The 17,641-nt window shown below is 40.3% G+C and overlaps 1 protein-coding gene across 2 annotated transcripts in view; it reads right to left on the reverse strand.

Moving 5' to 3' along the window:
• Nucleotides 1-17,641, reverse strand: part of GRIA3 (glutamate ionotropic receptor AMPA type subunit 3) — a 154,463-nt gene that overhangs the window by 79,686 nt on the left and 57,136 nt on the right. For both annotated transcript variants that reach the window (XM_075053769.1, XM_075053768.1), the window contains exon 4: nucleotides 5,855-6,042. In XM_075053769.1, coding sequence (XP_074909870.1) covers nucleotides 5,855-6,042 — 188 coding nt within the window. The remainder of the gene's footprint in view (nucleotides 1-5,854; nucleotides 6,043-17,641) is intronic.

Here is a 17,641-nt window from a genome sequence, read left to right on the forward strand (position 1 = left end):
CTTTAATGTCTTTTGAACACTTCTAAGCTTTGTGTGCCATTACCTCAGTCATTCTGCAGGATGACTAATACTCTGTTAAATTCCTGTCATTTGGAACCTGCCTTGCTTTATGAAGTCTGGATGACGGCTTTGGAGAGACATTACTATTTACAAGCTAGAAATTCTCTCCTCAGGTATGTGTGAATTGTGCTATACGTGGAGCAGGTTAACCCAAGATGTTACTTCTCTCTGCTTTAGCAATCCATCTCTGGCCCTTTATTAGTTTTACAGCTGAGAGGAGCAGGCCCTTTAAGGCAAATACAGCTGCTGCTTTTGACATATGCCCATTTTTTACTTACCTTCTACCAGCTACAGTCCTGAGGGTGACTGACCTAAGTAATTCCCCCTTCCTCCCCATACGGACCTGTGAGCTACTGAAATTCTCTGGATGTGAAGGGAAAGAAGTGACCTTTCATTCTGCCTCAGAACTTGGTTTCAACAATACTCATGGGCATCTAATGACGACATGTCCTAAATTTTAAGTTTCTAGTTCACTGGAAACATAAAGATGAACTGTGCCAGTTTCTGAGTGACGTTACACAACGCCGTACGTTACCAGATACTCTCTTGGAACTTCAGCTGAACCCTCTCCTCGGCTCCGCACAGAGGGTAAAATCGGGCTGTGACGTGGCCGTGGAACACGTGGCAGGGGCACGCTGCTCTGGAGGCTGCGCTCCACGCAGTGCAGGACCGTCAGAGGACACGGCGTCACTGGGGTTCACAAGCAAAGCAGAAGCTGAAGCTACCCATAGCACTGCTCCTCAAGCATCCCACTGTGTTTATAGGCAGTTGTTATATTTTTAATTGCTGCGGAGAACACAGGCAAACCCACACCAGACTATCTGTTTATAATGTAACACATAAACCAGGAAGCTTACATGAAAGCAGTGTTGATTTTTCCACTTACATTTTTCCTTATTGTTGTTGTTTTTAATGACTATTGGTCAACTGAATACTGCAGTTTTGTATTTATTCTTATGACACCTCAAATGTGAAAGCCGTTGTGCAGCAAGCACGCTCCTCTGACATCTGGACAGCTCTGCAGAGGGATGCAGCTGTGGCTGTTCTGAAAACCTGCAGACCATCTTCCTAATCTCAAAATTTCAGACTCAAAGGTCAAGTCATAGTCAGTGCTTGCACTGGACAGAGTTCAGTCAACCAGATTACCCTTCTTAATCGTACGGATGCTTTACTTCAAGTCTTCTCTGACAGTTTGACTGTCATTGTAAAATTTTGGGGACTGCATTCTCTACTGCAACATCGCTTCTGCTTTGTGAGATGCCTCCACTCAATACAGACATTGCCTTGGAGCCTAACCTTTATGACTATGTTTGGAGATAGTGCCCTTTTGATAAAAGCATGCAGTTTCTGGAATAAACAGGTCTTTTGTGAAGTTTCACCATTTTGATCCTGAATGGAGCTTCCTCCTCCTTATTTTCCCTCAGGAGATTTTCTTCTAAATGGACATAAAGCCGCTCTAGTCTGAAATACAGCTTGTTATCTTGGGAATAAGAAAAACATATTTCTCAACTCAAAAACATGACTCTAAATACACGGTTGAACAGGCTAAAGCTTACTGTTAGTTCTCCGAAGAAAATGTTCTTCTGTTTATAAGAACAAAATTTTATATCTATCTGTGAAGGAATACTGGAATATTTTAGCATCAAGGGACAAGAAGTGTGGGGAGCTTATGAATTTTGCATGACATAAGTGTTGCTATCTGTATGCTTGAGAGGCCACTAGATGATTAAATTGGATATAGTTTTGTTGTGCAAGGAGGGATATGGATCCACATGCTCAACGGTTATAGAACTATAGGGCAAGTGAACAAACAGATGGCAATTTACAGAATGACTATTAATCTCTCTGCTTCCCCTTACTCTGCAGCTGAAGAGACAGGGCCAGAGGTGATTTGGGCAGGGTATCCACCTCTAGGACACAATATGGGGCCCATCCCAAGATTCTCTGGAAGGGGAATGAAACCAGATGCACTGCAGAGTGAAACCTGGCACAAAACAGGTTACCCAGGCAGAGTAAGAGCTGAGGTGTCCTCTTTCCCCTACCTTACATTTACATACCATGGGGGAAACAACGTGGGAGAGATCCTTTCCTGGGTACCAGCCAGCCCTGAGAAGATAAATACTTCACTTGACAGGTTTCAGATCTTGGAAACATAGGGACATACAGATGTGCCAGATGCTAAAGGCATATGGAATACTCAAGGTCACTGATTCGCATGTCTGTATGTCGCTGGAGGAAGGTACAGAATATTCCAGCAGGACCTGAAGTTTCTGAAGAAAATCCTCAGATGCTTAATTGTCTTTAGATAAGCCTACACTTTTGGAAGAGAGGTATACCCTGGTTTGAACTGGTTGAAAAAAGCATCAAAGGAAGGGAACTGCACACACTGACCAGCCTGATACAGGAGAAGAGGTCACTCTCATTTAATTCAAGCACCAACACAAAGCCATGATATGCGGTTTCTGGAGCAGAGAACTGACAAGCTTGCCGAACGGCCTGGCCAAGAGCCCAAAAGTCTGATAGCAAACTCAGCACGTGTGTAGACTGTTTAGTGTTTTACAGTCTGTTTATTTCTGCTATGACTTTTGTTCTTGAATAAGTCCTATTTAAGCTTCTGAAATCTAGGGTCACTGGCAAACGCTGCTGTTGTCGTTGAGAAAACGAAATGGCAGGTGGCACACATCCCCACAGTGACCACAGTAAAACCCCTGTCTGGAGGGAGGCATCACTCCCAGTAGGCGATGGGAGGGTTGACCTTTGAAGCTGTGATCCTGAGGAGGCCAAAAAAGAGAGAGGGATGGAAAGGCAGCTGGGCTGAGGCAGCCTATGCCAACCCTCTGTGGGACAGAATTTGTCCACCAGTACTCTGCCGTAACCGGTAGACAGTCCCGGCTTCCCTTGGCTCCCACTGGGAAAAAGCTCTCCAAAGCCACCTGCAGTTGTGCAGTCAGCAATGCCGTTAACGTGCTCAGACATTACTGCCTCTTAGCTGAGCAGGCTTTCTAGGCTCCACACAAAGCATCAATTTGACTATCTAAACTGCAATAAAATGCTAGATTTGAAATATGCAAATACAGAGTTATCTTTCCCCTCAATGGTATGCTATCAGCAAACACAGTTGACTAGAAAGAGGATGGCTCACCACTCCCTTGAGCAAACTGGCTGGCTAGATTTAAGTACCACACATTTGTGAGATTTTTTTTTAACTACTTTATGCAAAGATAACAAGGTAAGCAGCGGAGATGGAAGGAAAAGCCTAAAACCAGTAATTGTTCAGCTATCAACCTGGGGTCCACCATTACTGACTTTCCCTGCAGAAACTTAAGTCATTGCTTTTCAGCATCACATAAAAAACCACTCTGGGAATTGTTGCCAGAAGGTATTTTTAGCACCAGAGGCACCAGCCTGGGAGCTGCTTGGGCAATTCTTTGTCAAGTGAATGGTCCCAGTAAAATAAATGGGACAATACTCATAAAAAAGTGCTGCGTAACTGGACCTCTCTTGTTAGACTGCTAAAAAGACATGATTAGTACTAGAGTATCTCAGAAGGCATGTTTAGTTTGCTTTACCGTCTAGCTTGGTTTCCTAAACAAAAAGTTCTAAATGCATTTTTGATACTGCAAATTTAAACAACTTTGCTCATGATTATCTTCAATGAAATTAAGGAGAAATAGTCATATTACATCAATAGGGCAACATATGTGACAGTATTTATGTGTGAAAATGTCTGCCTGATTTGGTTGCAAAACAGTGGACTCGTAGTGTTCAACTGATTGGCTAAAACCCATTGATACAGGGTTTCTTTCCAACTGCAAGAAAATTTTAAGATCTTTTAGAAATATTTGAGATAATTTAGGATAAAGATTTCATGACAATGTCACAATTTTGTGTAAATAAAGTTCAAAAGATGGACAGCAGGCATAATACAGAAAGAGAGTCATTCAACAGTACAGAGATGGGCTATATATAATCAATAATGACAACAGAAAGGCTCTAATTATGCAAAAGTGGGAGTATCATACAGCGTACTGTAGAGTTTGGGGAAACCTTAAGGCCCCAATAGCAAATCTTTAGTTACACAGATGCTAATCACATTGACAGAAAGCTGAATCAAACATTTAATAAAATTACAACTTTACTAGGTTTGAATTTAGAATGCTTGCAGAAGAAAAGAGTTTGCCAGTTTTTTGCTATATGGTTTGCTTGGTATATAGCTTTCATTTTAGGCACTGGAATGCTTTGATTATTTTTTTTCTCTCACTTGCACAATATAAGAAAAAGAGAGAACTAAATGTAAATGGAGTTGGAAAGATCAAACAAAAGGCCTGTTCCCCAGCTGAGAGTGGGCCCAAAGAGCTTTTTAAGCTTGGCCCAGGAGTGTTCTCCTGCATCATTTTCAGAAGAGTGGGCTGTGGGTATGGTGTTTTGCACCTTTTGCAAAAATATGAGCAAATGAAAGAAAAAAAAAAAAAAGCAGTTTCTTACACTTTGCTGTATGAATTTCCCTAAAGAGAGCACTCACCATATTGACTGAAAATACAGTGTAAAATGCAATGCTATGTATTAGTATCACAACTATACTAGCTGTCAGGGTTATGCACCAGCATCAGCTTCTGCTACGTTCTCTTGAGCGCCTCTTTCCTTCCTGCTGCCCTCTGTAAACGGCAGCTATGGGACCTGGCCATGACTACAGCAATTGAGTCCTTGCAGACTGGCCCTCAGTGATACACCTCAAGGCTTGACAGGAACTGAATATTTTGAGAAGGAACTCAGTGAATACAGCTTTTGCATTTCCCAGGGTTTATGGCAGTGAGGTCAGTTTGCTACTAGTTTACAATACAACATTTTTAAGACATATGCTAATACTTCATGAAATTTAAATGTTACTTTTGATCTACTCCATACTATAAACCCACAGTTAAAATTTATCAAGTAGCAATAATCAGAGGTTTTTCAGTCTTAATGTAAGTGAATTCCCACATGCCTATAAATAAACAAGCAGCATGGATTTGGTTCCATACCAACATCAGCTTTGCTGTGAGCCCAGGCAGCAAGGAACTGTCTTGCTTCTGCTCCCTGCAGATATCTGTCACTACACCTCTTCAAGCACATTGCACAGTACAGTTAGTGTCGCAGGCATTCTGGGTAGCGCCCTGGGATGGCCAGAGGGTACGGCCATTCCTCTGGGGCAAAGCAAACACTGGGAAGGCCATGCAATAGCAGAATAGTCACCCAAAAGTGCATCTTCCCCAATAAAGGTGTTTAGACACTATCACCCACAATTTAAGCCTGTCAACAGCATTGGCTGTGCAGAGGGAAGGGCTTTATGTACCAAAAAGTGCTAATGAGCCATTTGGACTACCAGCTGAATTTTTCATTAGCAATTTTTCCATTTGGGAATTCTTTAAGATGATTCAAAACTACTTCACTGGCTTTTTATTTCTTGTTTCATGTTCCACTTAACAAACTGCACCTGTCTTGCAATCCCTACAAGTAGCCCTGATGCCAGTAATGTTATTCTAGCAGCTGAGGTTTTAAGTTCTTAACCTACTTGAAAATAATTCATTATTAACATTTGGGAAAAAAATATTACAGAGGCATTTCCTGGTAGCTTACGTGTAAGTGCTGCCACCAACTATGAGCATGACTGAGGCATTTTAATTTTACTAGGTAATCAGCCGGTTGTTGGGACTTGCATACCAATGGATATTCAATTAATTTCTAGAAATAGACAGTTCTGGAAACATTAACAATGTCTGTCACAGAGAGATCACAATTTCTGAAAAGTATATACCTGTTCCAAAATGGTGTTGATTCTGTCTACTTCACAGTCAATTAAGTATCTTTTTTCCTGCCGCCTGTCCATCTCCTCTATAATTCTTCTGAACTCTTGAACATCCTTTATGCTTCCTACAGATCTGGCTGTCACTTGCCAGTTGTTCTGTACTGCTGCTTCCATAATCGCCTGAAGAATGGAAAATCCTGTGGAGGGAAGAGACAATGCAACCATTTAAAAACAGAACAAAAATAAAAACTATTTTGAATGTTTGACAAAGGGTTCACAAAAACTTGTATCATCTGAAGGGACGCAGACTAGCTAATAGCCTGCAAGTGCTTCATTACTTGAGAAAGCAACAGTGTAGGGACCAGTTTCTTCTTTCAGCTATGCCACTGCCAAAGTCACTGACTTCAGCAGAATTGCTTGGTGGTATACTACCAAGAGGCGTATCAGAATCTGTCCAATATATCATATTATGATCCTCTCAGTGATGTTTATGGTCGTGCTGGGGTCTGTGCCAGGAGAATAGGAGCCTGCAGCCATTACTTCGGCAAAAGTCCATCAGCTTGAAGAGCCGGACAGAAGGGGTAATTTGCCTGTACAGACTGCAGCAATGGGTCATTAACTGGCAAAGATCCAAGCACTGCACAAGAATGGCAATTAAGTCATTGTGCTGGTTATTGGAGCCACGAACCACAGGAGAGTATTTTACTGATACTCACTTTGATTTCAAAAAATGTTTTTAAATATGGAGTCTAGCAGCATTAACCACACTTTCAATGCTTTCATTAAGGTAATACCAACTCATTTAGCAGCCTCAATGACCAGAATGACCAAAGACTGCACAGTGGGAAATTATACAAGCAAACAGCATTTCATTTCTTGTGAACAGCCGTGCCTCAGTGGCAGACAGAACTCAAGTCAGGTCCCTAAATGAAAGGTGGTGGAACTGGGAATGGTAATCTCCTTCAAATCATGCTCTGTAGGAGTCATCAGACATTGATTTGCATCCCTTTATTATAGTATGTAGCTGGGAATTTGATGAATTACCTGTTTTGAGTCAGGAAATTGCATTTTTTGCACGGTTCTAATTGTTTCAAGTCTGGGTGGATGCCAATCAAAGACAGAGGTCATCTACTTCAAGCACACACAGTAGCTTCCAGTGGAGTTTCTTTGTACAGAAGCATCCATGTGAGCTGTGTTTCTGTCCAGATAATTTATTTGCAAAACTTTCAGTCCAATCATTTAGTCATACTGTGGATTTCTTAGCCACAGCCAGATTTGAGAAGCTCAGAATGTCTTCGCCCACACAAACACATAAACATACAGGATCAACAATCAATTAATTGTGCTCTGTGATAACAAGTCCCCTATGCTTCTGAAACTGAAAGCATTTTGAGCTACAGAGGAACAACATGTTCACTGCTTCGAATTATACCAATAGCTATTCTGAACTCAGATACCATCGTGGGGCACACCAATAACAAAGAACTTGTGCTGCAGTCTGATGTTCCGTAGCCTGCTGTAAATCTGTAGCGGCTGTCTGAAGCCAGAGGAGCTGCATCATTACCTCATTACAGACACAAACAAGGAAAGAGCGTGATTTTCTGGATCGCAGTTAGATTATTATAATTTACCATGTGACTTCCTTAAGTCTCACTCAAATGCCCTCACTTTCCCTGTGCAGCCTCCTTGATTCTTAATGCTTTTCTTTGTATGAATGCACTTTACCATCCCATGAAAGGTGGTGACAATTAATACGTACGCTGGTTGGGAATTCTTTCTGGCATCTTCTTTCCCCTGAGACTATTGAAAGGGAGGCATTTACATATGTATAGTACAATGAACTCAGTCTTCCTTAACATCATATTTTACAAAAATGGCTGTGATGTCTGTGACAGCATTGTGATTCCATTACATGTAGGAGGAAGATCTAAGCCTAAGATATTTGGTTGGCTGCAAACAAGGAATTTTGATGTGGGAACGTAAATACCACTAACGGGGATTTACAAATGCTTTGTGTACAAAGATGTGCTTTTAAAAAAATATGATTCCACTAAGTAATGAATATTTACAACTTTGTTTCATCATTCATATAGTGTCTAAGTATGAACCTTGAGCTTGCTGTAAACAACAGAAAACAGTCCATAAGTCTCTTTTTTCACTCCAAATTGAACAAAATGGTTCAACATATTATAAAAAAATGACACTTAAGAAAAATCTGTAGCTCTATTTTTTGCTAATAACACATAAAAAACTTACGAATTGTCTCAAGGAAAGAAGTGAAAATGAACATGCTGGAGAGCAGATGCAATTGGTTGACTGCCATACACCCAGCTTCAGTTAACACTGTTTGAGTCAGAGCTCGCTTTGTCAAACCGTGAATATCTCAGAAGAAACCTCGGCAATTTTCCTAATTCTGTGCAACTGCATGTTTGTGTTGGTGTGAGTGTGTGTGGTTTTGCGTGTGTGTGCATTAGTCAGTGGTTACCCTTTCGAGAAAAAGAGCAAGGTTACTCAGCAGCCTTTCTCCTATGCATGAAAATACAATTACAGTAATCTTAGCGTGAAAAAGTTCCAGAGCGTCATGATTCTGTCTTCTCTACTTCCCGTTTCTCCTTGTCACACCACGTTTTACAGCCACAGTCCCCTCTGCCCTTGCCGGTTCTTTAAATCCTCCCTATGGTCACCCTCTGTGCTGTGCCAGCTCGCCTCCCTTGGGCCCTCTCCCTCTCCTGTCCTTGCTTTGAGAAGTACCATTTGCCCTTCCTGCGGCAGCTCGTTAGGCCAGTCCTCTGACGACTTTTACAAAGCCCATTCCCCTTGCTTCACAAAAGCGTGGGTCAAACCTCCTGCTTTCAGGAAGGCAGCACGCTCCTGTCTTCACAAACACGCGTTCGCTGTTCCCAACCTCCGATCTCGCTCCCTGCCTATTACCTTCAGCACCATTTACTACATTTTACATTGTTACTCATTACCTGATATTTCTGTAAACAACATGTTCCAGGCTCCAGCTGTACTTTACCATTAAGAGAGCTGTTACATAAGCACTGCGATTGTTTAAATAAAAGGACCATTTTATCTTCAGATGTGAACTTTTCTTTCTCCTTAGCATAACAATGCAAGCTGTGACAGTTCGGGGATACTGCCTGGGTAACGAACGGGGAAATTATTATCCCCGTTCTGTGCATGTCAGTGACCAGACCTGTACGCCGAGCTTTTCCATTCCCCCCCCTCCAGTAAACACACCGTGTGAAGGCTTCACAAGAGGTGCTTGCCCCTCAGCACCCTGGAGGTGCTGAACTCTCATGGGTGCCTCTCATCTCATTCACCCCAAAGGAAACCAGCCAGCCGCCGCAACTATCTCTATTTCGTAGTTTTTCTATGGTCTGCATCAGACCTATCCCAAAAGACTAAAGGACTGATAATTCACCACAGGTCTGTGCAGAAGCCATATAGGAAAGGCTTTCATTAATACTGTTGCCGGCTTATACTACTTCAATCGATAAAGCCAAATAATATTAGATAAGACAAGAAAAACTGACATCCTCCTAGAAGATGACAGCAATGAGATCATCTCAAAACAGGTTCATAATGCCATTACTAAAATTCAGAGGTTGTTCATCCTTTAGTCGTTAACAGAAATACAGACAGCAGGAAAAATTCGTTCTGACCCCAATCTGATCTTTCAACCTCTTCTTCCTTAGTCATACCTTGGATGTGAAAATGCAGCAGGATGGAAGGCATGCACCTTTCTGGAAGCACTGCTTGTGAGGCTAGCTTGTCTGATGGCACCACATCTCTTCACTGCACCACATTATTAATGTGTCAGTATTACTGATTTACAAACATGTCTGGTCACACGATGGCAATGTCCATACTTGCCAGGTCGTGTAACAGACTCATCCTACGTTTTGGTCCCTTTAGCTATGTACTGGGGAGAGGCTGCTCCTGTGATCTTTGAATCCAATCTCACGAGCGAATCTGATTTGCACCTACTAAAAGCTTAAACAATCCTGGCTTTAATATTCAAATGTGCCATCGTCTGGCTTATTCTTAAAATACTGATGATTTAAAAGAGCTAACCCTCATCTAAACAGCCTGCAAAATGATTGGGCCAGAGGTAGATAGAGTAATAAAACTAGAACAAAACAAGTGCCCAGCTTACTTCTCATTGAGCTGAAACAAGTATTTTGAGTTTTGCTGACTGAAGCTTGCAAAGAGGGAAAATACTCAATATAAATTTCCCTCAAAGCAGGGAAAATATTATTTGTTGCAATGCTCTCTCTGTACTTTAAACAACCCAGACAGAATTACATTCTAGGCAGTCCTCCCTGCAGCTGGACTAAGACATAAATTCACCCAGTATCTTCATACTTCTGCCAGGGAAGCAAAGACTGTACCTCAGTCTTTCAGATCATCATCCCTTTGATACAAGCATCTCTCAACTGACCTAGGTAACACAGCTGAAGAGGACAGTTCACTCTTTTGCATCCATGAAAGCTCACAAAACTTTTCCCACATCCACGTAAGCAAAATTCATCTGAGCAGTTTGCTCAGCCATATGAAATTCTATATACTACATCATTGAACTTACTCTTGTTTAAATAACAGCAAATATTAATGTGTCATGAGTAAACGACCACACTGGAACATCTGTAGCATCACGTGAGCCCTTATAGTTGACATCAAAGTACTTACTGAGAAAAAACTACCACTTATGTAAATCACTCTTTTCTGGAATGTTCCTGATAAGATCTTGGACCTTAGCCTCCTAATTAGAAATGAAAGAGCATTTCCTTGCAGTCCCTCTTTCTTTTGTCTTGCTGAGTATCAAAGATCTTTGAGTGGTCTATTTTCCTGGTGTGCAGCATTCTTGTGCCAGCTGAATGAACATCAGCTCTGATCTGAATACTTGTGTTTTGAACTATGTATCTGGGACAGGATGTGAAGAACTAAGCATCTGGCCTATGAGTGAACTTCAGGGATTTAAGTGTGGAGCTGTGTTTGACCAGGGCACAATGAACTCACCAAAAAGGAGGCCATTAAGGCAAGTGCTTCCCCAAGAGAAATATGAATTCTATGACACCAGCTTACATTTCAAGTGTACCAGAGGTCTGTAAGTTGAGATATACTTGGATATTCTGTGTGTTTGGCACTGAGCCTAACACTAATTTAACAGGAAACAGATCAACATGTTAGGTGTGAGTAAAAAACAACTAGCCAACACAAAACACTCCCCACCATTCAAAAGCCAAACATGTCAGTTAGGCAAGTATGCTTTGCATAACCTATGTCTGCTTAACAATTTTATAGTAGGGGAAGAAGCAAGGAACAAGCTACTAACTTAGTCACCAGTAAGAGATGCAGCAAATGACTAGTACACTGGAGTGCTCTTTCAGTCTAACACATGTAAAGTTCAAATTATTGAATAAGAGTAGAATAACTGTATTCCATCTGTTTTTGACCTGATCACTTCTATCTGGTAACCAGCATATAAAGTGTTACACTCCACTACGCCGGTAGCAGACAACCTTTCTAGACCAAGTAGCAAACACACTCTAACATTATTTTTTTCTTCTGCTTTTTCTATTCAGTAAACCTCTAGTTTCCCCTGTACATATATTACATTATTGCAAGCCGTCATCCATAAACAGAGAAATCTACACAAATAGGTATGTCAGCTTGGTTGAGTGAACGTGAACTTGCCTGGCTCTAAAGGAGAATTTACAGGAACCATCTGGTCTGCATTTGCTTGGGATGGGATACAGCTAAACATGCAGGAATTCAGATCTGCTGAACGCAAGTAAAAGACCTTTTTTTTTTTTTTATGGCTCTTTCTGAATGCTTTTCACCTTGATCTGTACTTTCATAACAACCTTGCATCTAACTCATCCCTCATTTTACTCAAGTTTTAGGTCAGTGCAACTCCAGTGTTTTTGAATGAAGCTGTGCCAGTGTAAAATGAGAGTAATGTAGTAAGGGATCAAAGAGTACAATAACCAAGGGCAGACAGAAGGATGCCGTAAGCAATGCTGTCACTTCCGTAAGGGGACTTATTCACACGACTTTCACAATGATGTGGGCAAGTCTCCTGGTGTAGAACAGATAGGTACACCTCAATACAATAATATGATCCCAAGTTTTTTGAAAGAGCTGTGTTCTAGTTTCAGCTTTGCTATGCAGATCTTTATTTAAATAACTTCCAAGGGAATAATAATTGAGTGATTATAGCTTCAGGTTGCAGATGGGTAACAAAACAGATGAGATGGGAACACTTTAAAACCAGAGTATGTTCTGCTTGAGGAAAACATAACAGGTAAACAATTGTGCAGAGAAAGCAGAAGAACTAGCACAGAAAATCAGAGAAAGGAATAATGTATTTTGAGAAGTGACAGAGGGTGAAGAGCATTCTGTTGTCCAGTGGGCATGGGCTGTTGTGTATCCTCTGTGTACTTATTACTAAGAACTCTTGATACTGATGCTATCAGAAAGCTGACAGAGGTAGTAGTGAGGGCATTCTGTCACCAGAGGATGCTGAGATCTGGGAGACACGGGTCTGGGAGTAGTGGAGAGCCCTCCCAAGGCAAAACTTTTTTACATGCAAATGGCACAATGGTGAAACTACATTAGCATTAAAAATAATTATCTTCCAAGCTTTAGGAGATCTGAATTAAAAAAATAAACTGCTTAAGTACAGAGAGATTTCATCTGTGAAGCTCTACACTGAGTCGTGGTCTTTGTCTGTCCAGCAGAGCCAAAAACCTAAAACTATGCAGTAAGCACAGTACTGTTACACATAGAGTGGGATGCAAATCTAGGGAGCTCAATTCCAGTGATATTCCTGCCCAACACCAATTTCCCTGAGTGCCCTCCAGGCAAGGGACACACTTCCAGGGGACACTTCCAGCAAGGACACACTCCAAGTGACATCAGCAAATTCAAAATAAACCATCTGCTGAGTACAGTCTTGCATCCTACTGGTATCGGGAAGGTAACAACATAACCTTAGAATAGTATCATAGCTTGCCTCGATGCAGCCTTTTGTAGTGGCTTCTTTCACTTCTATTCACCTTTGAGCACTTCTATCCCACGACCACACTGTTTTGCAGCCTCAGTTACTGCCTCTTGTATGGAGCAAGCTAGAATGAGTCCACACCAAGCCTTGCTGCTTGCAACAGGCCAGCCTTCAGCTGAAAAGGCTTTGAATGACATAATCAGAATAGAAGTTTCTTTGGGTAAAAAAGAAGAAACCAAGATACACGGATATTACCAACCACTCCCTTCAGACCATCAGAGCCAGTTTTTTTCATTACTTCTGTGCATTGGTTACTGAAGAAACCAGACTGAGCTACTGTGAACAGAAAATATCTCAGCCATAATCCTCTTGATGTCAGATGCCATGAAGTTGACCATAGTGAGGGCTAAGTGAGATGCTTTGGCCTTAGTCTGTCCTTAACTTCAGGCACATTTGGATGACACTCCACTCTCTTAGGTTCTCTTTCTAGTCGAGCGAGAGAGATGCCATGTAATTTTTCTGTGTTTGCAACATGCGTGGAAATCAATGGAAGAAAATACATAGAAGAATGAAGTTGTGTAAGGTATCATCAAGTAGGTATCACTCACAACCTTTACCTGCAATTGAAAAACTAAAAGAGAACAAAAATCCCAATGTGTTGACTAGCACTCAACCGATGAGGCTAATTACTGCACGTTAAAAATACATATCTAATTGTGTTTACATATTTATCTCAGCAAAAAGATTCTAATTAGGAATCACAGAGTTAGCAATTATCAGGCGGGAAAAGAAAACCTAACTTGCCTGCAAAACAACTGTACTACATTCCACATGAAGCCAGTTGTCAAAGGCAAAGCTTACAAAAACCAAAATCAGACCATGCACAGATGTCGCAAAACGTGGAGAATTTAACTCATCTTGTGGCGACAATACTGACTTTGAGGAAATACATTTGGCCTATTATATGACTTGGAGAAAAACAGAAAATGAAAATCCACCCGATAAATAATGGAACAGTGTGCTGCTTCCCAGTGATGAGCCAAGCTGAACTACCTTTTCTCAAGGCTTGACTGTGGCTGGTCTGAGCAAGGTGGTGCAATGAACAGTCTTTATTTCAGAAACAAAAGTCTGCCCCTGCATGTAACGCTAACGCTGGCCTTCCCACTGACATGGATATGGCTATAGGGATTTCCTTCCTCTCTTCAATGAGCCTGCAAAAATCCTGATGTATCTCTGCCTTAATGACGCATTTTAGCCCAGCTTTATTGTTTCAGAAGTATATCATATGTGCGCCTGTATCTTCCACAGAGTGGTCTACACTTAACACAAAGCAGTGCACTTCACACAAGATGTTTTTGTGTCATTCAGCTTCCAGAAAATTCTTACAAAAACATTAATAATGTTAACAACGCTAAATAATGCTCAAAGCACTGCAAATTAACAGATTTCTTGTCAACATTCCCATATGAAAGAGGCAAATAATAAATTTGACATATAATAAAAAAACCGATTGGGCCTATCCCATACAGAGAACTAGTAATAGAGCAAATTTTCAAATTCAGGTTCTCCTGATTCATATCTAGATTTATTTTTATTTCAAGCCGTAACATAGTTGAATATATACTTTGAAAGATTCCTGTACTGTCTACAAACACGCTAGCCTCTGAAATTAAATAGTAAAAACATCACTATGGTATCTCAGGATACATTTTCCTCATATCTCATTTGCTAGAGTAAATTGAATAGCAACCTCGCTCCCAGTGAACTGGGATACTGACAGAAATCATTATTTATTATTCCAGGTAAAGTCGCGCAATCATGATACAATTACAAAGAGACTTAAAAAGGAAAGTATTGTGTGGAATTATCATCTGAGAAAGGAAATAAAAATTAATTCTTTTTTAAGCTTAAATAACTTTTTTAGCTAAAAGAGAGTATTAGTGCATTTATTCTGTTATAGGCAATAAATGTTCTGGAAAAAGGAAACTTAACCACTTGTCAAGAGCAGGGGATTTTGAAAATAGTTAAAACTTGGCCTCACACATCACTGCATTCATCTAAAGAGCTAAAAATGTAATTTCAACGTATGCTGCAAACTTAAAATTATTGGTAACACAAATTAATTCTTTGCCATGATACATATAGGGGTTTTAGCATGAGTGTGCAAAAGTATTGCTGGCTGCCTTCTCTTAAAAACGTCTGGAACTGCTGAGTCTAAAAAATGATAAATATTATTCCTTTGAAGAAACAATCACAGGAGATTATGGTAATCAGACTATGAATTGAAATACATATTCATCACAAAAAAAACCTGGATTCACCTCAGATAAATGTCTTGGAAAAAATGATGCTATTTGAATTGTCCTCAAACATAGTAAAATTATTCTTTCTATCTGACCTTCAGTCAATCATGTTAGAAAAATATTTATTCCTCTCCCTAACCTTTATCTACACTTTCTGCTTCTCAAGCTACCTGAGCAAACAAATCTTTTGCCTCTGAGAATTTTCATTAACAGATGCTATCAGCCTTTCAAAGTCTCTCTTCATCAACATCTCACCCTTTGGTATCCAGCATTTTAATTGCCCTTGCAGCTGGAATGTGTCTCATGTCTCAACCCGTAAGTTAATTTCCTTTTATTTATTCTGAACACTAAAAAAAAATATAGCAATCAAAGGGTGAGCACAATTTTAAAAATATTCTGAAATTTAAATGAGTTTTTATGATAATATAAATGATAATTTATGGATCCATACTCACAGTCTGCATGTGTGTTTCTTTTTAGTCACTCAGCTGGCCGTTTCTGCCTTTTTTTTGCCAGTGGCAAGTAACACAGAGTTTTTATATAGCACTATTACCTATATTGTTTCAGGACAAGCATTTCTCTTCATAACAATGATGTATTCATTAATTACAAGGCCTCATATTAATTCAAAACAGGTCTGTATACCTCCTAGACTACTTGGCAATACAGATTTGGTCTGAATTGGGCTTGAATGTACAAGTGTAGTTCTACTGGACTGACCAGAGCATGGAATATATCATATTGCTTTATATATGCTTTAAACTGATTAGTCCTGTAGCGAGGCCACAGGACAACAATTTACAAAGTTAGCAGAGAACCAGCGTGACATCAATAGACAACACCTGACCCAGCATAAAGCTTGGGGGTAACAAGTTACCTCTGAAAACATTTCACACAGATGAGGGGGCAGGATGAGGACGTACTGGTTCAGTGCTCTGTATCACTGACCTAACACCATCCCTTCTTGCACCATTATGTTTTGTGTATCAAAAAGACTTGGTTTATCCTGCAGGGTGGTGACACACAGCAGGCTCGCTTAACCTACAGAGTAGAGACTACCCATTGCCAGTCACGAAATTCCTGGGTCTTTACTGGCTATTGAAAAAAGAGACTAAAGGGGAAACAATGCCTTGCTTTTATTATTCAACCTTATAATCCTACTTGAATATTAGAGGTCTCTTTCATTGTATCAAAAAATCATTAAGAATTTTAGCATTAGCTATCCCTTCTCTGCTAACACACAGGATATTTTTTGGCTGCTGCTTTGTATTTTGCAACTTCTAAATACAGGGGTTGGAGCCAGTAACCTTAGATGGGCAAAACCCCCCCAGATTTAAGCATCTGTGGTTAGTTACTGAATATGCTATTCCTGATTTAGCTCAGGAAGGCAGCTCAGATGAAATATTAGGCTGGATTATATAGAAATGTGCAAACATTTAAGCATAAATATTCACTAAGTAGACACAGGAATGTGATATAAAAGTCTAGCTCTGGCTCTCTCTCCAAGTTTCAATGTGCTCAGTTGGGGAAGGAAGGAGAAAAAGAGTATTCCTGGAGTTGGCTCCACACATCAGCAAAGGTTGGGCTTCAGATCCAGTCTTTTCTTCAGCATCCAAGATAGTTTGTGACTATAGCAATCCCCCTTCCAGGATATTTTTCCTATGGATTGGATTCCCTGCCCCCCCCGCCCATGGTGCCATCCCATTCATTTTTATGCTCCACAAATGGAATTTGTCCAGGAAGACATAACACAATTTTGATCTATCAAAAAGAAAAGGTAATATTACCTAGGCATGGGCAGAGTTTGTCTAATTTACTGCTCTGATAATTGATGGTTTAGAAATACCAGTATGATGGGCTTCACAGAGAAACTGGACTCAGGGAATAACCTACATGACTTCAAAGGCAATTTCAGCAGAGGCTCAACCTTACCGTACTTGAGCACCTTGGGGCAAAAACTGGTCTTGCATGTAAAGGACGTGCTGATAGACAGACATATACCCTCAAATTTGTCCCAAAATTAGCATAATGGAAGTATACACTGCTGAATCACCATAAACACGGATGCTATCAGTAAAAGTGTATGCATCCTTCAAGAACTAATAGCCACTAGATCTTCATTAACTGCTCCTGGACTATATACCCATATATATCCATGACTATACAGCAAAATCATTGAATACATAAAACTATGTTTCTTAGTTTTATATTATCAATAAACATTAAAAAAAATAATCTTGTACTTGCATGTGCACATGGTAAATGGTAAAGGTTCTGTTAAATGATCTAGAAATGGTAATAACCAGAGTATTTGAAACAACTAACACTTTTGCATATGATCCTCTCAGAAACAGGCTCACTTCACAGTGCAGCATAGGTAAAATTTTCACAGGCATCTGTCTTATTTTCAAAAGTGACTTGGGTAGTATGGTAGGAGTAGGTTTTCAGAGGCAATTAAGATGCAGATGCTGAAGAATCTCA

This window comes from Buteo buteo, chromosome 22 (assembly GCF_964188355.1).
Source record: "Buteo buteo chromosome 22, bButBut1.hap1.1, whole genome shotgun sequence".
Lineage (NCBI taxonomy): Eukaryota > Metazoa > Chordata > Aves > Accipitriformes > Accipitridae > Buteo > Buteo buteo.